General features: G+C 42.8%; 1 protein-coding gene across 2 annotated transcripts; it reads right to left on the minus strand.

The window, feature by feature from the left end:
- Nucleotides 1-684: 684 nt before the first annotated feature.
- On the minus strand, nucleotides 685-25,729 carry LOC6035587 (E3 ubiquitin-protein ligase listerin). 2 transcript variants are annotated; one of them, XM_038259878.1, is made up of 13 exons: nucleotides 25,495-25,729; nucleotides 24,606-25,201; nucleotides 23,205-24,540; nucleotides 16,216-17,298; nucleotides 15,885-16,154; nucleotides 15,601-15,827; nucleotides 15,358-15,541; nucleotides 15,119-15,302; nucleotides 14,977-15,059; nucleotides 14,446-14,916; nucleotides 14,264-14,378; nucleotides 1,170-1,573; nucleotides 685-1,107 (listed from the first exon to the last, which is right to left on the minus strand). In XM_038259878.1, the coding sequence occupies exons 1-13, from the start codon at nucleotides 25,525-25,527 to the stop codon at nucleotides 880-882; spliced, it is 5,214 nt and encodes a 1,737-aa protein (XP_038115806.1). In that variant the 5' UTR covers nucleotides 25,528-25,729; the 3' UTR covers nucleotides 685-879. The 2 variants fall into 2 exon arrangements, with proteins under 2 accessions (XP_038115806.1, XP_038115807.1); XM_038259879.1 differs by lacking the exons at nucleotides 685-1,107; nucleotides 1,170-1,573 and adding an exon at nucleotides 12,989-13,371 and having other exon boundaries at nucleotides 14,181-14,378.
- Nucleotides 25,730-27,640: the final 1,911 nt, after the last annotated feature.

The raw sequence follows: 27,640 nt of genomic DNA on the forward strand, positions 1-27,640 counted from the left end.
GGAGTTCGATCCCCCGTCCTTTGGATTGGTAAGCAAAAATGCTAACCACTATGCTTTCGCGACTTGGTGAGGTATGACTGGAATTAGGAATACTGTTACTATCAACTATATACGCGCTGGGTCCTTATCCATTTGACAAGGGTTCGGAAGTTCTAAATAACGTTTGAATCCTATTGGTCCAAACGTTCTTTAGGGCGGGGCTTGTCGATAAAGCTGAAGTACCTCGCGCTCGGCTAGCCAGCGTAGAAATGGGTCACCGAAGCTCGGCAGAGCTAACACCTTCCAAATGCCTATGCGAGTTATTTGCATGTATAGAATGTAGATCTAAAAATACATGGAAACAACTCAATTTGTAAGAAGCGACCGCGTGGTCCCGTTTGGTTGGTTGCACACACACACACACATAATGAATCATTGAATATTTTAAATTAAAGCTATTTTGGCAACGTTGAAAGTTCAATAAAAATTTGCTAAATAAATTTAAAATCGAATGGTTCAAATTTCGATTTGTCTGAAATGTGACGCACAAAATCTTCTGAATCCGGAATTGATTTCACAGTCAATCCGGGGGTTCCACCCTATATTGAAGAAACCCATCCCATAAGACCGTAACTCGGGTGGAACGTCGACGGGTCTGACCTATTATCCTAAGGGACGTTCTTTCAAAATAACTACAATCCGCTATCCACAGCTTCTGCCGAGCAACTACATCTTGCGCAAGATCTTTAATTTGAAACTCTACTAGAAAAAAACCAACGGGTCTACAAAGTTTTCGTTAAGTTTTGCGTTGTGTTCAGAGCTTGCAACTTGGTTTGGAACGATGCCTCGCATGGAGAAAGAGTGGAGAGAAAAGGGGGGAAAAACACTACATACCTTACATTAGAAAATATTTCTACAAATCGGACAGGTCGACTTGTTGCTCGTGCTGAACCACCGGTACAGACACGGGCCGTGGAACTTCTTCTTGCACGTTTTGCACGACAGCTTCGGCAGCTGGCAGGTGTCCTGGTGGATGACGCTGTAGCACACGTAGCACTCCTCGACGCCCTCGAACTTGCGGTCCAGGTTGCGCTTCCACAGCGAGAGCCCGTCCCAGATGGAGCCGTTCTGTTGATTTCAGGATGGAATTTAGAAAAAATGACTGTTAAAGTACGTAAAGATCATCTTACCTGATGCGTCAAGAAGATCGACAGCTGCATGACGACCTGCCGCGACTGCAACCGTCCACCGATTTGCTTCCCATCCTCGACGGTAACCGCCCCAAGCGGAAAGTTGTTCGGCAACGTGATGTGCAGCTCGATCTTGGCCTCGTCGATCGCGTACACGGCGGTGACCTGTCGGGCGGCCGCGTGCACCTTGATCTGCATGTTGTCCTGGCGGTCCTTTTTGTCGACCAGCGACTGGAACTCGTCCTGGCACAGCAGGCCGGACACGCAGTTGCTGGTGACCTTGCCGACGATGGCCGCGTGCCGGTGGTTAAGCCCGTTCCACCACCTCCGGACCACGGCCGGCAGGAAGCGCAGCGATTGGGTGTACAGATGACACGCGTACCGCTCGGGCTTCAACGTGGGACCTGCGGCGAACAGAAAGGCGAATGACGTTAGATCAGCAGGCTGTGCTCAGTTACGAGTTGTTTGTCATTTGTTCAACATGTCGAAAAGTGTTCCAAATCCTAGTCAGAAGGGAGTACCCGAGAAATCTAAAAATGTGGTCCAGGAAAAACCAAAGCCTTCGGTTGCCGAAAAGGCCAAAGAAGTAGGTTCCGAGAAATCAAAGACTGTGGATTCCAAGAAAACTCCAGAAGTAGTTCCTGACAAGTCCAAGGAAGCGGTTTCCGATAAATCCAAGGAATTAGTTCCGGATAAGTCCAAGGAAGGGGATCCCAAAAAGCCCAAAGAAGCAGAAGCCGATAAATCGAAGGAAACGAAATCCACGGAAGTGGTCGCAGAAAAGCCGCCCGAAGTGATTCTTGAAAGAGCCACCTCCGTGGTCCTCTACCCGGACCTGTTCCCCGAAGAACCACCGTCACTGGAAGCGGAGCTCAAGCGAGGTGCCCGAGAGCTTAAGCTCAGACAGCGAAAAACCCAACGCGAACGTAGCCGCAAGAAGAAAAAGGATGTTGATCCGAAGGTCACCAAAATCGTGTTCCCTGAGACGCCGAAATTCCCCGGCTGTCACCACAACGAAACCATCGTGATCGAGCGGGAACTGCTCCGTCCGGAGGAGCACATCAAGCTGCTGGCGATGCCGAAGGAAAAGGTGAGTTCAGTGGTTTTCCGGACTTTCTATAAAGCTAACATCCAAATTTCTACTAGCCAATTCCGCAATACGCGCGCCTCGTTCAAGTACCAATTCCACCAGCAACAAACCACATCAAGGTTCTTGCCCAACCCCGGGCATACTACATCAAGGACACCATTAACCGCCATGGCAAGTACCTCCAGAAGCAGCAGATCCAGCGCATGAACGAACGGCTGCACGCCCGGGACTTCCTCACCCTGCAGGAGTCCCACCAGTTTGCGCGTCAGCAACGTCGCGACGAAAAACGCTGGAACCGCTTCCGCCAACGTCAGGAACAAACGCTAAAGAACCGAATCGTCCGACTCGAGCTGGAATATCTGCGCGAGATGATGAAGACAATCCATCGCAAGACCAGAAGCTACTTCCTGGAAGGAGAACCCGCGAAGCTCGAGGGTGACCAAGCACTAGCTTCCGATGTCATTCTGGCCAAGATCTGCGGCCTGATTGGCGTGCAGATTCCCCGACGGGACGGTCCAAACCTGCTGGACCAACACTACTGCGAAATGGCCGACAAAATGGCCGCGTGGATGTGCCGAATCATGCAGTCCTGCGGGATGACCTTCGAGCGACCGGAAGACACAGCGAGACGCTTGTCGGCTGCGTCCAGCATTTTTGAGGATCCGAGACCGGCTAGGGAAGCGGCGGCCGCCGCTGAAACGCTATCGATTGCGATGGCGATTGTGGATATTTGCTTGGTGGCGGCCATTACTCAGGCCGAGTGTGGCAGCATAGGTACGGTATCGACGACGGCATCCCGCGATGGCAATGGAGGACGGAGCGTTTCGCAGATGGTGATGAAGGCGGAGAGTCAGGAGACGACGCGGACGATGCGGGACAAGGGCTCGAAGGTGAACTTTTTGCCCGTTGCCAGCGAGTCGGAAGCGAAATCGGAGGGAGTTGGCGGAGAAGCGAAGGATAAGAAGTAATGAAGTTTGGAACACAAAATTGTGTGTTGACACTTGAGTTTTTTTCCTTATCACGAAACACTGAGAATGCGAAGCTTTTGTACAGTATAATCGTCTTGCAGTAGAAGAAGCAATGCAAGAGCCTCGAAAATTCGTGTGTGATTTGCAACACTCCAACTCCAATACGATTAAATCAAATTTTGTACGCGGTTTTAAAGTCGTTGGATAGGTGGAGTGCTTGGGGGCTTGATAGACGCGACACTTTTACGATCCAAATTTAACTTTCGAGAAATCTCGAGCGTGGACAGAGAAATTAATATCGAAATGTGTAATACAGTGGACTCTCTCTGTGTAGATATTGAAGGGATCGTCGAGAGCGGGAGGTATCAAATAATAGAACGAAAAAAGCATGCTTTTGAAGGGACTGAAAAATTAATTGACAAATGGAGCAACATTGATATAGAGAAGATCGACAGCCAGAGAGTCGAATGTAGCAATTTCAAAAAACTCAAAAATCTCAAAAAGTTAAAAGTGAAAAAAATAAATAAAAAGTGAAATTATTTTTTTTAAAGTTCTCAAAGAGTGAAACTTTAACCTTTTTAAAAATTTCAAGTTTATTGAAAAAAATCAAACTTTTTAAATATTGAAAAACAAATTCCAGAAATTCAAAAAATAAAAATCTGGCTTAAATATTTGAGTATTTTTCTTTTAATTTACGGAATTCTGATTTTTTTCTAACTTTAAAAATGTTTTCACTTTTTTCAATATCTAGAAATATTTAAAAAATGTAAAGTTTCACTCTTTAAGAACTTTTTGAAAAAAATAAAAGTTTTTTTTACCTTTGACTTTTAATTTTTTTTTAAATACATATTAGAAATTGTTACATTCAACTCTCTGGCTTTATTTGATGGAAATAAATCAAAAATAAAAAAATAACCATTTTAACCCTCTACAACCCAACCTGTCATAACCAAGTCTCAGTACCGAGAAGGACCCTATAAAAAGAATTTTATGAAAAAAAGCTCGAATTTTGAAAATAAAAATAATTTATAAAACTTAAAAAAAAAGTTTATAAAATAAGAAATCTGAAATTATGAAAATTTGAAAATTTAGAAATCAGAAAATAACCTTATAATTTGTGAATGTAACAAATATTAAATTTAAAATTCCTCGGATTTTTTGATTCTTAAACTTTAAAATTAATGAATTTTTAAATTTTGGAATTCTATATTTTTGGATTTTTGAAACTCTTTTTTTAGTTTCAAAATTAAAAAAAAATCTATTTTTAGAATTTTTGAATGTTTTTTTTAAGTATTCACGTAAGTATTTTAAAATTCTTTGATTTTTATTAATTTTTTGAACTTTAGAATTCTTGAAATGAAAAAAAACTTCAAATGTTAAAAAAACAAATTCTTTGATCTTTTTTATATTTTTTGCCTTCCTCACGTTACTGAGGAAAGGCTATAAAATCACTCGAAAAATGAACTTCTCAATTAGACCTCCTAGACCCCTTCATGTATACCTATCGACTCAGAATCAAATTCTGAGCAAATGTCTGTGTGTGTGGTGGGATGTTGATCAAAACATTGTCACTCGATTATCTCGACATTGGCTGAACCGATTTTGTCCGTTTTGGCGTCATTCGATCCGTCTTGAGGTCCCATAAGTCGCTATTAAAAATTATGCAGTTTAGTTAAGTACTTCAAAAGTTATGCTAAAAAAACGATTTTAGGAAAAGTCCGAAAGATTGTAAAAAGGGTGGTTTTTGTAAGAAAACCCGCCATGCTATACATTTTCAGAAAGGTATTCAAAAAACCTTTCCAACGCGTCCAAAACATTGAAGATCTGACAACCCTATCAAAAGTTATAAGCACTTAAGTGTTTTTTAAGCACTTTTTCGAGGCCGGATCTCAGATATTTTGATGAAAATGCTGTCCGGATCTCTCATGTGACCTATCGTTGGATAGGTATTCAAAAGACCTTTCCAACGCGTCCAAAACATTGAAGATCTGACAACCCTATCAAAAGTTATAAGCACTTAAGTGTTTTTTAAGTACTTTTTCGAGGCCGGATCTCAGATATTTTGATGAAAATGCTGTCCGGATCTCTCATGCGACCTATCGTTGGATAGGTATTCAAAAGACCTTTCCAACGCGTCCAAAACATTGAAGATCTGACAACCCTATCAAAAGTTATAAGCACTTAAGTGTTTTTTAAGCACTTTTTCGAGGCCGGATCTCAGATATTTTGATGAAAATGCTGTCCGGATCTCTCATGCGACCTTTCGTTGGATAGGTATTCTGAAGACCTTTCCAACGCGTCCAAAACATTGAAGATCTGACAACCCTATCAAAAGTTATAAGCACTTAAGTGTTTTTAAGCACTTTTTCGAGGCCGGATCTCAGATATTTTGATGAAAATGCTGTCCGGATCTCTCATGCGACCTTTCGTTGAATAGGTATTCAGAAGACCTTTCCAACGCGTCCAAAACATTGAAGATCTGACAACCCTATCAAAAGTTATAAGCACTTAAGTGTTTTAAGCACTTTTTCGAGGCCGGATCTCAGATATTTTGATGAAAATGCTGTCCGGATCTCTCATGCGACCTATCGTTGAATAGGTATTCAGAAGACCTTTCCAACGCGTCCAAAACATTGAAGATTAAGCACTTTTTCGAGGCCGGATCTCAGATATTTTGATGAAAATGCTGTCCGGATCTCTCATGCGACCTTTCGTTGGATAGGTATTCAAAAGACCTTTCCAACGCGTCCAAAACATTGAAGATCTGACAACCCTATCAAAAGTTATAAGCACTTAAGTGTTTTTTAAGCACTTTTTCGAGGCCGGATCTCAGATATTTTGATGAAAATGCTGTCCGGATCTCTCATGCGACCTTTCGTTGAATAGGTATTCAGAAGACCTTTCCAACGCGTCCAAAACATTGAAGATTAAGCACTTTTTCGAGGCCGGATCTCAGATATTTTGATGAAAATGCTGTCCGGATCTCTCATGCGACCTTTCGTTGGATAGGTATTCAGAAGACCTTTCCAACGCGTCCAAAACATTGAAGATCTGACAACCCTATCAAAAGTTATAAGCACTTAAGTGTTTTAAGCACTTTTTCGAGGCCGGATCTCAGATATTTTGATGAAAATGCTGTCCGGATCTCTCATGCGACCTATCGTTGAATAGGTATTCAGAAGACCTTTCCAACGCGTCCAAAACATTGAAGATTAAGCACTTTTTCGAGGCCGGATCTCAGATATTTTGATGAAAATGCTGTCCGGATCTCTCATGCGACCTTTCGTTGGATAGGTATTCAAAAGACCTTTCCAACGCGTCCAAAACATTGAAGATCTGACAACCCTATCAAAAGTTATAAGCACTTAAGTGTTTTAAGCACTTTTTCGAGGCCGGATCTCAGATATTTTGATGAAAATGCTGTCCGGATCTCTCATGCGACCTATCGTTGAATAGGTATTCAGAAGACCTTTCCAACGCGTCCAAAACATTGAAGATTAAGCACTTTTTCGAGGCCGGATCTCAGATATTTTGATGAAAATGCTGTCCGGATCTCTCATGCGACCTTTCGTTGGATAGGTATTCAAAAGACCTTTCCAACGCGTCCAAAACATTGAAGATCTGACAACCCTATCAAAAGTTATAAGCACTTAAGTGTTTTTTAAGCACTTTTTCGAGGCCGGATCTCAGATATTTTGATGAAAATGCTGTCCGGATCTCTCATGCGACCTTTCGTTGGATAGGTATTCAGAAGACCTTTCCAACGCGTCCAAAACATTGAAGATCTGACAACCCTATCAAAAGTTATAAGCACTTAAGAGGCAGTATTTGTAGATTCTGCTCGGTTTGTTCTAGAGCTCGTATCGAGGTGCTCCGATTCGGATGAAACTTTCAGGGTTTGTTTGTCTATACATGAGATGAACTCATGTCAAATATGAGCCCTCTACGACAAAGGGAAGTGGGTTAAAACGGGCATTGAAGTTTGAGGTCCAAAACACATGAAAAATCTTAAAATTGCTCGCATTTCCGTAAAACTTCATCAATTTCAACTCTCTTAGATGCATTCGAATGGTCTTTTGAAGCACTTCAAAATGTGCCATAGACATCCAGGATTGGTTTGACTTTTTCTCATAGCTTTTGCAAATTACTGTTAAAAATGGATTTTTTTAAAACCTTAATAACATTTGTCAACAGCCTCCAACCCCCATACTCCCATCGGTCAAAAGTTAGGGAATTTCATGGACTATAAGCCTACGGTATTAACTTTTTGGCCAATCGCAGTTTTTCTCATAGTTTTACGATTTTTCTAGAACAAACATTTTACAACGTTAGTTTTTGCCCTGTAGACCAAGAAGACGGCACTTTTTGGTCTCAATTTTGTCATATTCGGAATCCTCGGACAATTTCACGTAAGTTAGAAGTATCGGAGTTGTAATATTGATTTAAAAAATAATTAAATAAAACATTTTTGAAAAAAGAAATAGATCTTATTTACCCTATGATCAATACGTCAAATGCTGTATCAAGTAGGCGAAAACTTGTGTTACCCTTAATGCGACAAAATTCTAAATAATATTTTTATTAATTCTAAATGGCATTTTTTCCAATCAAATTCAAAATTCCAACACCTCAATCTAATGTAAAATTTTCTGAGGATTCCGAATATGACAAAATTGAGACCAAAAAGTGCCACTATGGCGGCCTACAGGGCAAAAACTAACGTTGTAAAATGTTTGTTCTAGAAAAATCGTAAAACTATGAGAAAAACTGCGATTGGCCAAAAAGTTAATACCGTAGGCTTATAGTCCATGAAATTCCCTAACTTTTGACCTATGGGAGTATGGTAGTTGGAGGCTGTTGGCAAAAGTTATTAAGGTTTTAAAAAAATCCATTTTTAACAGTAATTTGCAAAAGCTAAGCATAAGCATAAGCATAGGTGCCCACCCGCAGTTGCTACTCCGTTATTGACCAGGACCTCCAGAAGTTACATCCACGAGCCGTGGAAGATAAGTGGGTGCTATCTTTCCTCGCTTCGCAACTTCTCAAAGGCCCCTATCATGCTGATCAATACCGGCGCCGGCCACGACCAGTGGTAGGGTCACGGGGAAGTGGATGGGAATGTTAGTCCGATACTTGAGTGATAGAGACCGCCCAATCGACTGCTTCTCCGACAAAGTATCACATGAGTTTTGAGGGGTTAGTAGATGGGTATGAGGTCAGGATTCACGAGTGGCAGTGATGTGACCATGAGCATTTTGTTTATCGGTTGAAAATTTTAAATCTTAGGCAGCCGGCTGCGGAAAGATAGATAATTGATCATTTAAAAAGTTTTTTTTTATCGAACGCGTGCCAGCCGAGCAGTAGTGCTATGGGCTGGACTTATCAGTATATTTTTACTGTTGGTACAATTAAGATAACGCGAGCAAATGTCAAAAATAGTAGATGAGTTAATACTAAAGCTGCCAGTTGGAATAAATTATTACGATCAACGAATATAAACGAAAAGAAAACAGGACACCACGTAACCGATTGTAATGAAATTAAAACAATAACTTAAACGAACTTAACCGGCGGCGTGCCTTCCTATCAACGATGATAAAAGAAGGACTTATAAATTTAAAATATAAGAAGACTCCAAAAAATACGTTGCATAGTAACCGCGAAGTCCCGCTACTCACAATCGAATCCGAAAGATAGCTATCTAGAATTTTAAATATAGTATTAATTCGATTCCAGAAATTCTTCGTCGGCGTGCCTTCCGATCAACGGTGATGTAAGAAGGGCTTTATTCATTAAAATGATTTTATATCATAAGCCTTAAAACATATTCGTCGGCGTGCCTTCCGATCATCGATGATATAGAAAGGACTTAATCCAGCAATACGACTTGCTTGTCTCGAAAAAAAAGAATTCGGATCGTTTCTATCGAAAACTATGTAAAGAGAACAAAAATAAACTCATTGGCCAACGAACGCGCGAACTAAAAATAAAGAAAAAAGAAGAAGAGGAAGAAGAAGACCAATCACCCCATGCACACAAACAACGACACAAAAGAGATGAAAACAACACAAATCAGAAGAAATCCAATCACCCCATGTACACAAATAGCGACACAAAAGAGATGGAAAATAACACGAAAAAACAGGACTGCGCGTCCACACAGGCACCGCACCACTGATGCCATTATTTAATTTCAAATGACCAATCACCCCATGCACTCGAACATCGACATAAAAGAGACGGAAAATAACACGAAAAAACAGGACTGAGCGTCCACACAGGCACCGCACCACTGATGCCATTATTTTTTTATAATGACCAATCACCCCATGCACTCGAACAGCGACATAAAAGAGACGGAAAATAACACGAAAAAACAGGACTGAGCGTCAACACAGGCACCGCACTACTGATGCCATTATTTATTTATAATGACCAATCACCCCATGCACTCGAACAGCGACATAAAAGAGACGGAAAATAACACGAAAAAACAGGACTGAGCGTCAACACAGGCACCGCACTACTGATGCCATTATTTAATTATAATGACCAATCACCCCATGCACTCGAACAGCGACATAAAAGAGACGGAAAATAACACGAAAAAACAGGACTGAGCGTCAACACAGGCACCGCACTACTGATGCCATTATTTATTTATAATGACCAATCACCCCATGCACTCGAACATCGACATAAAAGAGACGGAAAATAACACGAAAAAACAGGACTGAGCGTCCACACAGTCACCGCACCACTGATGCTATTATTTAATTATAATGACCAATCACCCCATGCACTCGAACATCGACATAAAAGAGACGGAAAATAACACGAAAAAACAGGACTGAGCGTCCACACAGGCACCGCACCACTGATGCCATTATTTAATTATAATGACCAATCACCCCATGCACTCGAACAGCGACATAAAAGAGACGGAAAATAACACGAAAAACAGGACTGAGCGTCAACACAGGCACCGCACTACTGATGCCATTATTTATTTATAATGACCAATCACCCCATGCACTCGAACATCGACATAAAAGAGACGGAAAATAACACGAAAAAACAGGACTGAGCGTCCACACAGTCACCGCACCACTGATGCTATTATTTAATTATAATGACCAATCACCCCATGCACTCGAACAGCGACATAAAAGAGACGGAAAATAACACGAAAAAACAGGACTGAGCGTCAACACAGGCACCGCACTACTGATGCCATTATTTATTTATAATGACCAATCACCCCATGCACTCGAACAGCGACATAAAAGAGACGGAAAATAACACGAAAAAACAGGACTGAGCGTCAACACAGGCACCGCACTACTGATGCCATTATTTATTTATAATGACCAATCACCCCATGCACTCGAACATCGACATAAAAGAGACGGAAAATAACACGAAAAAACAGGACTGAGCGTCCACACAGTCACCGCACCACTGATGCTATTATTTAATTATAATGACCAATCACCCCATGCACTCGAACATCGACATAAAAGAGACGGAAAATAACACGAAAAAACAGGACTGAGCGTCCACACAGGCACCGCACCACTGATGCCATTATTTTTTTATAATGACCAATCACCCCATGCACTCGAACAGCGACATAAAAGAGACGGAAAATAACACGAAAAACAGGACTGAGCGTCAACACAGGCACTGCACTACTGATGCCATTATTTATTTATAATGACCAATCACCCCATGCACTCGAACAGCGACATAAAAGAGACGGAAAATAACACGAAAAAACAGGACTGAGCGTCAACACAGGCACCGCACCACTGATGCCATTATTTAATTATAATGACCAATCACCCCATGCACTCGAACATCGACATAAAAGAGACGGAAAATAACACGAAAAAACAGGACTGAGCGTCCACACAGGCACCGCACCACTGATGCCATTATTTTTTTATAATGACCAATCACCCCATGCACTCGAACAGCGACATAAAAGAGACGGAAAATAACACGAAAAAACAGGACTGAGCGTCAACACAGGCACCGCACTACTGATGCCATTATTTATTTATAATGACCAATCACCCCATGCACTCGAACAGCGACATAAAAGAGACGGAAAATAACACGAAAAAACAGGACTGAGCGTCAACACAGGCACCGCACCACTGATGCCATTATTTTTTTATAATGACCAATCACCCCATGCACTCGAACAGCGACATAAAAGAGACGGAAAATAACACGAAAAAACAGGACTGAGCGTCAACACAGGCACCGCACTACTGATGCCATTATTTATTTATAATGACCAATCACCCCATGCACTCGAACAGCGACATAAAAGAGACGGAAAATAACACGAAAAAACAGGACTGAGCGTCCACACAGTCACCGCACCACTGATGCTATTATTTAATTATAATGACCAATCACCCCATGCACTCGAACATCGACATAAAAGAGACGGAAAATAACACGAAAAAACAGGACTGAGCGTCCACACAGGCACCGCACCACTGATGCCATTATTTTTTTATAATGACCAATCACCCCATGCACTCGAACAGCGACATAAAAGAGACGGAAAATAACACGAAAAAACAGGACTGAGCGTCCACACAGGCACCGCACCACTCTTTAACAGTAATTTGCAGTAATTTGCAAAAGCTATGAGAAAAAGTCAAACCAATCCTGGATGTCTGTGGCACATTTTGAAGTGCTTCAAAAGACCATTCGAATGCATCTAAGAGAGTTGAAATTGATGAAGTTTTACGGAAATGCGAGCAATTTTAAGATTTTTCATGTGTTTTGGACCTCAAACTTCAATGCCCGTTTTACCCCACTTCCCTTTGTCGTAGAGGGCTCATATTTGGCATGAGTTCATCTCATGTATAGACAAACAAACCCTGAAAGTTTCATCCGAATCGGAGCACCTCGATACGACCTGTTTCACATCGGTGAAAAACTCGCTCTTAAGTGTTATTTACGCACTTTTTGCATTTTGGATAGCACCCTTTAAATGTGAGGAAGGCGCCAACCACCTAAAGGTGGATTAAGTAACGTTTTATTATTTTATTTTTATGAGATTTTGATAATTTTACCCATTTTTTAACCCAAAAAATAGAATGTTTGATATTTTAACTTTTGATTTTATCAATTCTTAAATTAAAAAAATATGAGTTTTGGTATTTTGGAATTTTATATTGTTTTGTATTTTCGGAACTCTTGATCATTTTTATAGTTTTTTAATCCGTTTTTTTTTCGTTTTTTTTTTCATGCAAAAAATTTAAATTTGCCTTTTCTTGGATTTTTATGTTTTCTTGTAGCTTAAATTCAATTAGTTTGAATGTTAGAATTTTTGATTAGTTTTTTTTTATTTATTTTTTTATTCATGAACTCTAATATTTTCCAATTTGTTATGCTTGAATTCTTAATTTTTTTATGTTTTAAATTTTTATTCTGTACATTTAAAAAAAATGAATACTGGTATTTTTAAAGATTTGGAAGTACAAAATTGTGGAAATTACATAAAAGAATTAAAAGTTTAATTTTGAATTTCTTGAATTTGGATTTTTTGAAGTTTTTGATATTTATGAATTTTTAAATTATTCCTTTTTTTATTTTTATTTTTCAATCTTTAAATTTTGAAGTCTATGTTTTGCAATTTTATATTATTTGGATTTTTGGAACTAATGATTTTTTTTTATTTTTGATTTTTTAATCTGCTGATTCTAAAATTTATAATTAAATTTCTTCGATGTTTGTATTTTATTTTTTAAAGCTTTGAATTCTTGAAAGCTTCAATCACTTTTCGAGATTTTCTCAATCGTCAATCGTAATTTGTCGATAGTAGGTAGAGCGAGAATTTACGATCGAATGATATCAATCTACAACATATCGACTAATTACAATAATCACCACGAAAATCTTCTGCTAAAGACGACAGGCGGCTTAAGACGATCTGGGAGAATACTTTGTAGGCCGCATTGAGTATTGTAATCGCACGACAGTTCTCACAATCTAACCCTCCAGTTGCTTTTCTGATTATGAGGTGCAAGCAGGACGCCTCACCGAAACCATAATTTCCTGCAGCTTTGTTGTTTTTCAGCTTCTTAATGACATCCTTAACTTCCCCCATTGATAATATGTACATTAGCCTGGGTCAAAAAAATTAAAATTGCTCAAATCAAAAAGTATATGAGATTGCCCGAAAGAGTACTCAAAATGGGGCCTACAACCCAAATTTCAGCCCATTTGGTTGAAAATTGGCTTGCCTTGAGCAGGAACAAGTTTAAATGGGAATTAACCCGTAAAACTTGAGCAATTGGGTACATTGCTCTGTACAAGTCTGTCGTTGAAATTTAACGACTTTTGCATACCATGGGGTCCAAGGGGATGGTCTGGGAAACAACAGGGATAAATCAAAGCACGCTAAGAAGGCTGCCTCGATCAGAGGACGCCACATGTCAATCAGCCACCACGTGGCAAGAGGGTATGTGGAAATTGGAGTATAAAACGATATTTGACGCTTATAAAGTGTTTTTGCACAAATATCTGACTAAATAAAATGTTATAATATTGACAGAACCTCTTTTAAAGCCAAAATTGGAGAAACCCTCCTGCCACGTGGTGGCTGATTGACATGTGGCGTCCTCTGATCGAGGCAGCCTTCTTAGCGTGCTTTGATTTATCCCTGTTGTTTCCCAGACCATCCCCTTGGACCCCATGGTATGCAAAAGTCGTTAAATTTCAACGACAGACTTGTACAGAGCAATGTACCCAATTGCTCAAGTTTTACGGGTTAATTCCCATTTAAACTTGTTCCTGCTCAAGGCAAGCCAATTTTCAACCAAATGGGCTGAAATTTGGGTTGTAGGCCCCATTTTGAGTACTCTTTCGGGCAATCTCATATACTTTTTGATTTGAGCAATTTTAATTTTTTTGACCCGGGCTAATGTACATTCGAGGTCTTACAGCAACTCATCAACATCGTCCGCCAACGTATCCAACACAAACATATGGCACAGTGTTGTACTTACTTTTGATTTGGCTCAATTCTAGGCTGGCAAACAAAGTCGGCCCGTAAATTGCCCCGGAATCCGGATTCTTCAATATTTCCGGGGGCATCAACTTGAACAAGGCTGGCAACAAAATCTGCGAAGAATTTCGACTTTAGCGTTTCAACTCAGCCAGCGCGAACCGCTCATCCCCCACAACAGACCTGCTCGTAGTGGTTCCTCGTGATCCACGACGCGTAAATCGATCGCAGCTCCGACGGTGATTTGGCACAGATTCCCAGTATGCAATCCCACAGCAGCAGATAGGCCAGCGTCCGGTCGCGGCCCAGCACCTTCCGCTCCGCCCCATCGGGCGCGTCGGCCGTCGAGTCGGCGATTTTGTAGTTGAAATCGCCCACAAAGTCCCCGAACGGCGTCTGGAACTCGTCCAGCTTGGCCTTGAACCGGTGCAGCAGGTGCCACGTGTCGTCCAGCTCCTCGGAGCTCTTTTGCTGCTGCTCGGCCTGCTCGTGCCGCCGCAGCAGCTGCTCCAGGTCACGCTGGATCAGTCCGGCCGACAGCTTGTGGATGATGACGGCTGCGGACACGCGGACGGCGGCGTTCCAGTGGTTGACGTTGGCGAGCGCAAACGTGATCAGATCGTCGAGGGACGTCTTGGAGTCGACCTTGTTGGCCTGGGGGGTGGGAGCAGGTTTGAGTTGATTTTGAGTTATGGATTTTGATTTTGAGCCTACCTTGAGAACGTAGTTCATGTCGATGGAATCGATGTGCGGACTGATGGCGTCCAGGAAGTACTCGTCCGATTTTTGCGAGCGGTCTAAATAAAGTGAAGATTCGTGAAATTTTAAAACTCAACTTTTCGAGCAGTCAACAAACCAATATCCTTAACGATGTTGATGTACGCCTTCAGCAGAACCAAGTTGACATCCTTGGCGAACACGTTGTCCCACTCTTCGATCACGTTCGTGAGCATCTCCGTTGAGCTTTTGATCTTTTCGTCCGTGAAGAACTTTGTCACCGCGCTGAACAGCCGGTAGATTGACGCAACAAAGATGGAGATCTGCAAACGAAAACTCGTAAATTTTCTTAGCTCAAAAAATCGTAGAAACACCAACATTGTTCGCGCGGAAGTTCTGGTGGTTCTTGGACACGGTCAACGTCCACGAGCTGAGCGCGATCCGCACAAAGTCCCACTTGGCGAGGTCCAGCTCGGTCGGGAAGTGGCGCATCACGTCCGCCAGCACGTTCGCCAGCTCCGTGTCCAGGTAGAGGCGGCCAGTCTCAACCGCCGAAAGATCACTGTGAATTGAAGTAGGGTTATCACAATCTGCGTCATTGCAGCTACTTGGGAGGCCTACCAGTTGTACAGCAAACACTTGCTGGCGTTCTGCTTGCTGATGATCTCGTGCAGCACAATCAACGTGTTGCCGATGATCTTCTTGTCGCCGATCTCGTTGAAGCTGGACGAGAAGTGATTCCCAATCAGGCTGCGCGTGGCCGCCAACTTCACCAGAATGTCAAAGTAGTTCTCGAACAGGTTGGGCCGAATCGGAAGGCACTTTGGTGCCATCTTGCGGGACAGGATCTAGAGGAATTGAAAGTGGTTAGGTCAAGATTTTCTACTACGTTAAGCAAGCAATACCTGCAGGATGTTGATGTAGCTGATCAACTCATCGCTGTTGACCACCGTCGAGGCGTCCTCGTAGAGCAGAACGGCGCCAGCTTCCGGGTCCGAGTATTGCTTGGTTTGGAGGAGAGCCGTGAGCGCCTTTGCCCAGAGCAGTCCGTGATCGTTGGCTAGGCGGAATAGACGTTCTTTGATTTTGTCCAAAATTGATACTGGTAGAAGCTTCATCATCGATGACGTCTTCTCCTGCAGAGCCAGAATCAGCGTTTCGACTGTTTCGTCCAACTATAAGTTAGAATAGAATTGTATAAGTTCGGTAGGTAACTTCTTTGCTCAACCAACTCACATCGTTAGTGCTGTAGAGCATCGTATCACCGATCGCGATCGTGTACAGCACAGATAAGACCCGTTCGTACATCAATTCCGACCAGCAGTGAAGGAAGTTTTCGTCGTCCTCCCCGTAGCCATCGTCCTCGTCTTCCCCGTCGTGATCCATCCGGCTCTCGTCGTCCTCCCTAGCTGACGGTCGCTTCTTCGGATTACAACTTAGCTTGTACATGACCATCAGACAGAACAGTTCCCGAACCATCGCAAGCCTCGCGTTCTTCGTGAACGATTCCGCCGACAGGTTCGTGCTGTACTCCGCACTCTTCGTGATGATCGCCCCACTCATCAAGTCAATGTAAACGGCCAACTTCTCCAGCACACTCCTCGCCCCACCCACCTCCAACCTCCCAACATCCATCAACGCCCTAAACACCACGTCAATCTGTGCACAACGCGCCACTTCGTCCCTCTTCAATGCTTCCGTCGAGCACATGGCCAACTTGGCACAAATCTCCGCAAGCTTCTCAAACGCTTCCACCCCAAAACAACCCTCCGAGAACGCCGTCAATTCCTTGTCCACAATTCGCGTGCAGTCCTCAACCAACCCCCCATCCAGCGTCAAATCCTCGCTCGACAGCGCGTCCTGCCAGGCCGTCGTCACCTCCCACAGCGTGTCCTCCGAAAGGTACTCACTAACCCCGTTCTCCGCGCTAAACTTGAACAGCAGGGCAAACATCACCCGCTGAAGTTCCCGTTGGCGGCCGTCCCCACAAATCACCGGCATAATCTGCGCCAGAAAGCTCGAGCAGGTGTCCTTCAGCTCAACCGCCCCGTCCTCCCCCAGTGGAGCCGCCAGCGTTTCCACGATCCGCCGGCAGGTTCCGGGATCGATCAGCACGTCGCCGCTGTCCGAGATGAGGAAGCACTTGTGCAGCAGAATCAAGTTCTCCTTGGTGTCCCCGCGCGTTACGGCCCGGGCGCACTCGATCAGGTTGTCGCTAACCTCCGGCAGCGTCAGGAACTGCGTAAGGTTGGCGTCCTGGCAGAGCGGGTGACTGAGCGCGCGAAGGATCAACCACGAGCGGACCGTTTTGTTGGCGAGCTGAAAGAGAAAGAAAGGTTTGTGGTGGTTAGTGAACTGTGGAATGAAGCAAATCGAAGTCGATGAACTTTTGCAATATAGAGCGAGGGTGGAAAGGTGGTTATGCCGGTGGCCACTAGCAACGAGTACGGTACAGCAAAAAGTTTTTTTTTCTCGAAAAAATATATGTTTGTCAATCCTGATATATTTTTTTAACTAACAAAAATTGAGGAATGTTTAATTTTTATATTTATTAATTCCTGAAATATCGGATCGATCTCGTTCGTTTTCGTTTTCGTTTTACGGAGCAAGGTGGGGGACGCGGCCTCAAGTCAGTCCAAGTCCGGTTTCTTGTGGAAAAAAGGGTAGTGGCCGAACTAGTATTGCATACAAAATGAACACCACCGGAAGATATAGGGGATCGGGAGGGGGAAGGTGATAGAAAATTAGTGTAGATGTGAGTAGTAAGAACTTGGATGACTTGAGCAGTTACGGTAATCTAAGTTTAACACTGAATAAAGGAAATCTGAAATTATGATCCAAAGTAAAAACTTCCGGAGAAATTAAATTATGAGTTAATTAAATAAGAAAATGTAACTAATCGCAGATTTATACAAAGGAAACCTATGATGTATTTCAAATTTAAAGGAAATTGAAAAAAAAAAATACTGGACAACAAAAGATGAAAACTAACTTGTCTAGGGAATATAAATCTTGAGGACTTTTTTCTGGGCCCCGTCCTGTCGCGTCCGTCAGTAGTCTTGTCGTCAGTGGTGTCACGGTTCGCTTATGAGCCTATCATAACCACTCAATCGACGAACCTATCGGGTGAGCGCTTATCGAACGCTCAGAGCGGCGGGTTTGAACGGTTCGCGAACCAAAATTTCGATCATCATTTCTCTGCTCGCTTCCCGCTTCGCTCTGAACCAGGGGGTAGCGAAGAAGCCGCCATCTTGGAAGTTCAGATAACAAACACTCAGAATCAGCATTATTCATATTACTTTGGTAACACGAAGTGTGTTATCCTGGTTAAACTCAAAAGTCCCATGCAAATGTGTAAAACCAAACTGAAAAGTGTGTAATGCCAATTCACAGTGTACGGGCGCACTGTTTGGTCGACCAAAAGAAAAAAAGCAAAAAAAGGTAAACAGAAAAATCACATTTTTCGATATGAATTTTCAGCCAATATTGGGATGGAATCTCCAAGGATATGATAGAATTTGCCATCAGCAACACAATTCACGTGTTTTTTTCAGGTATTTATCGATTGAATTGCGGGAAATTTGAAAATAAAAAACCCAAACAATGATTTGTTATGGGCTACCATTTGACAGCTAGTGCTTTTGTTGTGGGCTCTCATTTGACAACCGTGCTAATGTCGACTGTTGTCAGTTTGCTTTGGTCGGAATAGGGTTGCCATCCCCCCGCTCTGAACGGATTAAAGAGAGCGTTCAACGAACGGTTCGCCAACGGAGAATGTAAGCACTGATAGAAAAACATATTTGTTTTTATTCTTCACTCCCACAAAATTGTTCAAATTTGTTAACGATAAAGTTATCAAGGGACCATCCATAAACTACGTAGACACCTTAGGTGGGGGGGGGCTTAACCACGTGCCATAGAAAAAAGATTTAATTTGAATGGAAATTATCCACGATGGGGAGGAGGGGGGGTGAGATTTCCAAAAAAGTGTCCACGTTTGTGGATGGTCCCCAAGGAACCAGAGAGTCCTCTGTAGACCCAGGACATAACAACATAATATAAAAAAAATCTACCATACTCATTGGAGCTATGCGGGTATGAACCGCAGACCTCTTGCTTGTTACGGCGGTGGACCCACCGATAATAATTTCAGGGAGTCATTGGAAGACCCAGGACATCCCAATGAGTTGTTGCAGCCATGCTCTGTAGCCCTCCATAGTCACTTAAGCCGTCTGCCGTAGCCTTCTGTTGTCAAAATCATGAAATGTTTTTCTCTGAGTGCTGTTTTTTAGCTCTTCTTGCGAACCGCTCATTGATGGTCCCTCTCACTCTCATTCGCGATGAGAGAGTAAGGGTTCATGCGAACCACGGCAGGCGTTCGGATCGTGGTTCGCTCATGCTTGGTTCGCAATCATGAGCGAACCACACTTGAACGTCATGACGTATCGTTTGAGCCACGATTCGAGTGAGCGAACCGTGACACCACTGCGTACATTACAACTAGAAGCAGATCTGCTAATGAAATAGTACACTCCGACCAGTTCGACTGATCATTTAAGTCTAATTATTCATTTACGGAAAACTAACTAACTTGAATCAACAACCTAAACTAAACTGTCTTAAAGTAACTTGAATCTCAAATTCCCGAAATTTTAATTGCAAAGCCAAACATTCCTTTACCTTGTTTCTAAACCTGACTTGCCGCTTCCAAAACCAATAAACATAAATGAACAGTTCATACTTTACAAATTGCAGGCCAATGATTGATATCTAAGAGCATGCAATGGCACTGACCTTGTTGCGTGCGCTTCGGTTGACGTCCACGTAAGGAACATCCTGGAAGGAGCGTAACTAACTACATCCGTAGTTCTGTTAGATCATCCGAATTATCTTGATCAGAACAGTATAGCTCTGGTTCCTTGCGAGTGTCCTATTTTCTTACCTCCACGTTGGCTTGGTTTTCATGATGACCTAGCTGGTGGCCTGTGGAAACGGATCGTAAACCTTTGACCACCGCGGGTCAGAGTCGAGACGGCTAAAAGAAAGGGGCGCGACAATGTGGGAAAGGGAAGTAATTTGTGATTGTAGACGGTATTGTTTTGATTCGCAGTATGTTGAGTCAACTGCTGTGGATGTACCTGAAACATCGCACAACGGGGTTTCTCTTCTCTTCATTCTCAGCTACCACCTTCTCCTATTTTTATTTTGCTCTTGGGTCATTCCACCTGAAGTGTGCAAGAAAAAATGCAAATTTGAAAATTACCATCTCCGATTCTGCTCAAATTTGGCAGAGCTGTTGAGACTATCAAAACATGCAAAAATCCCGAATTTCATCCAAATCGGACCATCCCCTCCATTTTTGTACCCTCCCAAAAAATCGACTCTTTGGCGATTTTTGAGCGAAACCCCTATCTCCAAACGACGATAACTCTGGAACCACAAATCTTAGAGGGTCGGTCTTAGACTCAATTTTGAAGGAAATTGGACGTAGAATCCGTTTCCGCGATCAAAATTTAGATTAAAATATGTTTTCTACCTGTATTGTGCAATTGAAAACTTTAAATGGCCGTATCTCAAAACATCCCTATTTATTTTTTAAATTTGACCTCACCATCATATTCCCCGTCCAATTTTACATAAGAATCACTTATCGACAGAAAGGAATATTTTTCGTTCCAGAGATAATATGGCGAAGAAAGTGAGGCATTTTCGCTAGTTCTCACTGTTCTGTGTTCTGCGTGCACGTCCGCAAACATCGACCACACACATACTAACACATAGCGCCACCAAGAGGCAAAAGGTGAATACGAAAATTTTTGGCACTTTCGTTAAAAATATGCGGTTTTGCAAAAACAAATAACAAAACCAACTTTTAAGTGTAGTTCAACTGTCAAACTTGTAATTCGTTGCTGATTTGCTCGAAAATTTGTTAAAAATAATAAGTTTTTTTGCAGCACCCCTTTTGGACGGACATTTCAGTTGTCACCTTCTGGTTCCTTGGATTGGCCATGGAAAATTTCACAGTGTAATAAACAGGGCAGCTACCGCCACGTGGCGCCACTGTTTCGAATGAGAAAATGATACAGGTTTTTCAGACGAGTTTCAATCCCGTGGTGAAAGAGATGAACTCCTGTTCACAAAACCCTTATGTCCCTTTGAAATGTTAGGCTCCATTTGATCGTCGAACTCCAGTAAATCCTCGATTCGCAACAATGGTCGATACAACCATAATCCGAGAACCGTTAGTTCAACAGATTAACGAATTTTGTCCGATATCATTTCATTATTGATTGCTCGAGACTCTATAGATGTTTTGACAATTCCGAATGGTTAGTATATCACTTAAATTGTAATCAGAGATTCTGATAGCATCACTTAACTCGTTTACACAGAACTGTCGGCCTGGAATTATTAAACAATCTAAAGCTACAAAAAAATTAGCTATTCTGAGTGCCTTGCAAAAAACTTATTTATTAAAATACCAGATTCTAACCTAACATCATTAAGATGAGAAAAAATTAAATTATTTAATAGGGGAACTATACCCTTTCTCAGCCTATTTCTATTATCGGCCTAACAGCACTTTGATCATGAATTACAGCTTTCATAAAGTGTTGTTGACTGATCCAAAGTAATAAATAGATCTAATAAAAGTGAGCAAGCAACTCTTCTTTGTTGATACATCTGAAAATGTTGATTCAATAGCGAAAAACTACAAAAGTGATGAGAATTGGTCGAACGGCTTAGAGTGATTAAAATGGGTATATTTCCCCTATAATCCCACAATACCTAGAAGAGACCTCTCTTACTGTTGTGCGTAAGCGTTGCTTTGCTTTATGAATTTCTACCTAAGCTAACGATGTATCAAAGAGATTTAAACCTGTTCCTACCAGATTTTATAAACAAGAATATTGAGATGCAAATAAAAAAAAAATCAATATCTTGCAATTTTACATAGTATAAAAGTTGTGATTTCTATCAACACAAGTATATAAATATAAAATAAATGTGTGATATATATCAACATCGGAAACCATCTTTGCAAAAAGCCCTGAAACGACGGCAACGTGTGGCTCCATCTCCAGGGTGAAATATCGGATCGATCTCGTTGTACCTTTAAAAGCACTTTTAAAAATTTGTCAAAATGTACATTTTTATTTTTTTAAATGAATTTTGATTAATTCTATCAAAAGTTCAAAGCAAAACATTTTCAAATGAAAATTAACCCTCTAATGCCCAAATATTTTTTCTAGAATTCTTTATTTTTCCTGTAGCCAGGAGTTCATTTTGAGCATATTTTGTTTTACGAAAAACCTCAAACAAGAGAAGGGGTTTGAGGTTTTTCTTGTTTCATTTTTCATAATTTAATTTGCATTTATCCTGTCATTCATTACCTTTTTACTTTCTGGTTTTCGCTTGTTTATCACATTTTTTACATTTTTTACCATCATCATATAAATTTAAAAAAAAATCTGGGACAATCGAGAAATTAAAAGTAAGAGTGTGTGCGTCCAATAAGGAGTTAAACTTTTAGAAAAGCCTAGATTTTGATGCTGGCACTTCACAGCAACTGCACAGAAAGTTTAACTCCATGTTTCGATTTGACAGCTCGATACAAAAATTACTGCATAAAAAATAGAGTATTTAGGGAAAAACACAACCAAAGTTGACCCAGAAAAAAACGTCTTGAAATACATGTGAGCGCTAGGCGATCATCTTTCTAATCTGTACACCCACGTGTAATTTTAATAAAGTTTATATTTAAAATATGAATTTGAAAACGAAAATATGACGCCACAAAAACATGCTCATGGGAAAAGAAATTGATAATTTCAAAAATTTCAATGAATTTTATGGAGCAACTCTTGTCGCTCATCCTGATGCAATATTGTTGAATCCACGTCCACGTTTTTCTGCTAAATGTGAAATCGATTATTGCAATTGCCGCAGCTGACTGTCTGTTGAATCACAATTTTATTAGAAAAAGAAAAACAGTATTTCATACCACCCTAGCACTGAATGATACCCCATCGATAGACAACGAATGACAACCCACATTTATTGCTATGCTAAATTCGCGATTCCCCCCGAATCAATTGCACGCTACCGGCCGGCAATTTACGACCCGTCACGGAGGTCGATAAATTCCAAACAAGGACGAAACGCCGCACCACGGCAACCTTTCGCCGACCTTTTAGTCCGCCTTTGATTGACGTGCCACTTACCTGTATCCACCGGTTCAAAAGGGCAACACGCTCCTGTTCGGCGAGGTATTTGTACAAAATGAGCACCACCTCGACGATGTACTCCGACTGGAGGCGCGAGTCGCCGAGCCAGATGCCGGCAAAGGTGTCGAAGAGAGAGGTGATGGGTTGGGCTGGACCGGTCAGGAATTGGAACAGTTCGACGCACTGGAACTGCCGCACGAGGTTCTCCAGGTTGAGAACGTACGCCTGGTCACGGGTGAGGGTGATGCGCTCGACGTACAGACGGCAGATTTTGTAGACCAGCGTGTGGAGTTGGTCTTCGAAGCGAAGCGCGTGGTGCGAGTTAGCGTCGGGTTCGTCGTGTCGCTCGGCCGAGCCGCTGTTGAACTTGACGCGTTTGTGCGAGGTGCGTTTGAGGTTCTGGATCAGCTCCACGTGGGAGGTCGTTATTTGTTGGACGTCTGAGGCGACGGCGATGCTCTGCTCGACGATTTCGAAGAGCCGGTTCCAAAATTTAGCTAAGAGTTGTTCATAGATTTTAATGCTGGCACTGTACTGACACCAATAGTCGAGGAGGGTCGCGATATTGCCGAAAATGTACCGTCCCGAGGAGGTCTCCGTCGTTATACACCACTGAATGACTTTGATCAGGTGGTCCTCGAGCATTCGTTCGCAAAATTCGTTGATTTGCTCCGCCGTGAGTTGGCCGTCTTTCACCGTTTGAATTACGACGTACTGAAACACTTCGTAGTACGCCTGCGAGATGGCCGAAATGTCTGTCCGGCTCGAGTGAACCGCCTTCAACCCCTCGTTGATGCTTTCGAAGAACAGCGTGTGGAATTTGTCCGTCCGCTCTCCGAGCACTTGCCGCGTAAACTTCGAAACCAGTGGCAACATGTGCGGAAAAACGCACGCCGCATTCCCACTCGCCCCGCTCTTCAGGACCTTCCACAGCTTCGGAAAGACCGCCTTGTCAAAGTTCAGGTGCTCACTCCAGTCCGGAATCTGCGTCTGCACCAGCACGATCGAACTCCAAACGTGCGTCACCACCGTCGGATCCGTCTCGTCCATAAACTGGAACGCACTGCTCACGATCTGGGCACGGTGTTTCTCCACCAGAAATGGCGCGTGCTGAAGCAACGCCGACACGACCTCGAACCACGCGGACCGAATGGCCGGAGTTTTGTGCTTGTGGTAGGACCAAAATTTGCCGTTGTCCAGCAGGGTCCCGTTTTTGTCGACCGATTTGTGCAGCTGTTCCTCGGGGACCTTGCTCAGATAGAGGGCGTACCCGCGCAGGCTGGCGATCAGCACGCGCTGGTACTTGTTTTCGCACTCTTCCGGGGTGTTGGATCTAAATGGGGTAAGAGATTGAGATAGTTTTAGTTTTGTTTTCTTCGTTGTCTTTCCCCAGCATACTTCGGATTGCTGAGCGTGATCGCCGTGTGCACCGTCAAATTCCTCGTGTAATAATCCAGAATTTCCGCCTCACAAAACACAAACACTTCGCGCAGCTTGCTGGGCGGGAACGCACTACCAAACGACTGGCTCGCCAAACTGGCCGCCGGAGCGTACGTGTCGTACTGGGCCGAAATCCAGGCCGGCGCCAGCTGCTTCAGATACGGCGCGATGTTTTTGCCTGCCTTCGCGACGACCGCCGCCTGTGCCTGCTGGGCCGTTTCACGCACCCGGTGCTCCACGTCCGTGGACAGATTCCCGTACAAGCGCGGCCAGAACGGGAGAACCGCTTTGACGACGTCCAGCTCGGACTTGCCGATCAGCTCGGTAAATTCCTGCAGAGCTTTCGTCTTCGTGGTGGGGTCCTTTTTGAGCATCTTCTTCAGCACGATCTGAAACGTGTCGTCCAGGTTCGGGTCGATGTCCTCGCCGCCGTGGGTTTCAATCTGGACAAAGCTCGGCACGACCGGCATCTTGCTGCTGTCCAGCGTCGTGAACCCAAACAGCGTCGGAACGGTGCTGCCCAACATTTCCGCACTCCGGCCACTGCTCGAGGGCTGGAAGGAACAGAGGGAGAAAGGTGTTAGAAACAACATTGCGAAATCGATAAAGCAGGAGAGGCATTGTTTTATTCACCCCACGTCAACAAACTCTTCACCAGGGGCAAGATAACCGGGTGTGCATGTCGTAACACTGGCGCAGAGAGATTCCGCCACCCGATTCATGGTGCATAAACACCTTGGCAATAACCACAAATCGATTTTATTCCGTTCCGATGGACGGGCCCTCCCAAATCAACAAAAAAAAATCCCCCAAACAACCCCACCCAACCCCCCTTTCTATCACCCACCTTGGTGTTATTTTTAGTGCGTTTTCCACCCATCGCGAAAAATAAACACGAGCTTGCTTCTGTCTTGATGATGACCGCGCTGGAGGTTCAGGGTTCCGTTGGCAGGAACTGGACTGGACAAAATAATCCGGAGAAAAACGCGCACGAGAAAAAATCAAAAAGAAAAAATTATCGAAACGAAGAACAGCGCGGATCACTCGCGATTCGCCACCTGCCCGTGCAAACGTCAAACTGGAACTGATGGTGAGAAAAGAAAGCCATAATGACGACGAACACAAAAGTCGATGACGATGATGACAGATACTGACAGGTGCTGACGATTTTTTCCCGGGAAGAAGTGCAGTACTAGAATGGCAGTATAAATTTACAGAACACAGATCACGGACGTCACCAGCAACAAAATAAAAGAATTCAAATTTTTAAAGCCAGCGTTCACTAGCACCATCTACATTCAGAAATGCGAAGAGCATCTTGGCATAAGATACCGAGTTTTAGAAGTATTTATGAACACAGGGAATATAACGATTGGAATTTGTGTTGTTTGAGGTTACACTGAAACACCGTTGGTTTGACACCAATTGTTGTCAAACGAAAGGGGTCACTTTTTAGTTTGACAACCTCTCGCCCTCTTTACACAGCGCTTACACTTACTTTTACGACCCCCGGACGACACCCGCAGGGTGGTGTACACTGAAGGCCCGACCATGGTAGTTTTAAGAAAATTTGCTAAAAATGCTGCTTATTAAATTAACTGTGGCTTTTTGGTGAAGGTAAACGCAAATATGGTAAAATGTACCATGCTTCCACAAAATTGCATGGTAGCTAATACGAAATCAATATCATTCTCTCCATAATCGAGGGTTAAAATTACCATACCGCTCTCGACATAGTAAAACTGACTGCGTTAATCAGTCAATGCAAGCACGGAATGTTTTCAGCAAAAATACGTCGGTGCGTGTTCTCAATTTAACCCTACAATATGGTAGCAACTACCATGGTTGGGTTTTCAGTGTAGTTGCAGGTCGTGGGGGTGTAACAATAAACAAATTAAAAGGACCTTTCGTCCAACAAATAAAAACACGAGTTGTTCTTCTGACTACAAAACAAGAATAACATTTATTTACAACAACAATGACAACTCTGGTTTCCCTTGACGCGCTGTGTTGACAGTCGCAAGGTGGAAGCTCAAAGCTACCAAGTGCGAGTCCAGCGGAGTAGACCTAGAAAGGGGCCGCAATTGGGTACTAAAGCCCTATGTCAATTTTTATGTACAACGTTAAAAAACACGATTAAAACCCATTTCTGATCACTTTTTTTCATTTTAATGCAAAATTTTTTTTTGACAAGACAACATTTTTTCGATGGATTAACTATGGTCCCCTTGGAACGAGCTATCAAGTAGGAGCTTTTCTGTCAAGAAGGACCGCGAGATTAATTTTTCAAAATTGATTTAAAAATCCATTTTAAACTCTTTGTGGTCGTACAAAGGGTCATTTTACTCAGAAAAATAAGTTTTATCGCTGTAAACAATAATATCAGCAATCTAATGGCCTATCTACAATCACTTAGCTTAGAATAGTTAAGTACAGTAAAACTTAGAAAATGTAGACAACTTACGGCCGTCATCCACAATCAACTTAGAAAATTTGCTGGGCTGATATACGTTGCTATGCAGTTGTTTGTTTACCTTTGATATGGAAACGTCAACTTACCGTAGATTTTGAAATTTTCCAAACCATACGTCAAGTTTCTAATTTTATTCCTTTTCATTGTAGAAGATCAGATTCATTTCTATTGATTCAAACTCCTAAGCTAAGTGAAATTTTCTAAGTTAAGTGATTGTAGATAGGCCATAAGCTTAATTTTAGGACCCAATTCCAGTCGCCACAACATCCCCCCTCTTCAATTGAGGTGGTACGATCTACCAACGCCAGGCATCTTCCTGGTGAAGATCCACGTGGCACCAGTACACGTGCACATCCACTCAGTAAGCAATGGATCGCGAGGGTGTTGCTGAAGTTCTAGACAAAACAAACTTTGGAAGCACCGTACCACCGATCTTTGGGTGCTCCGGGGGCCGTCCTAGACTCCACGTTCGCTGCTTCGATGTGCCGAACCGCGTTGGCGCTGTTGAACCGAAGAGGAC

The sequence above is a fragment of the Culex quinquefasciatus genome, chromosome 3 (assembly GCF_015732765.1).
Source record: "Culex quinquefasciatus strain JHB chromosome 3, VPISU_Cqui_1.0_pri_paternal, whole genome shotgun sequence".
NCBI classification, from domain to species: domain Eukaryota; kingdom Metazoa; phylum Arthropoda; class Insecta; order Diptera; family Culicidae; genus Culex; species Culex quinquefasciatus.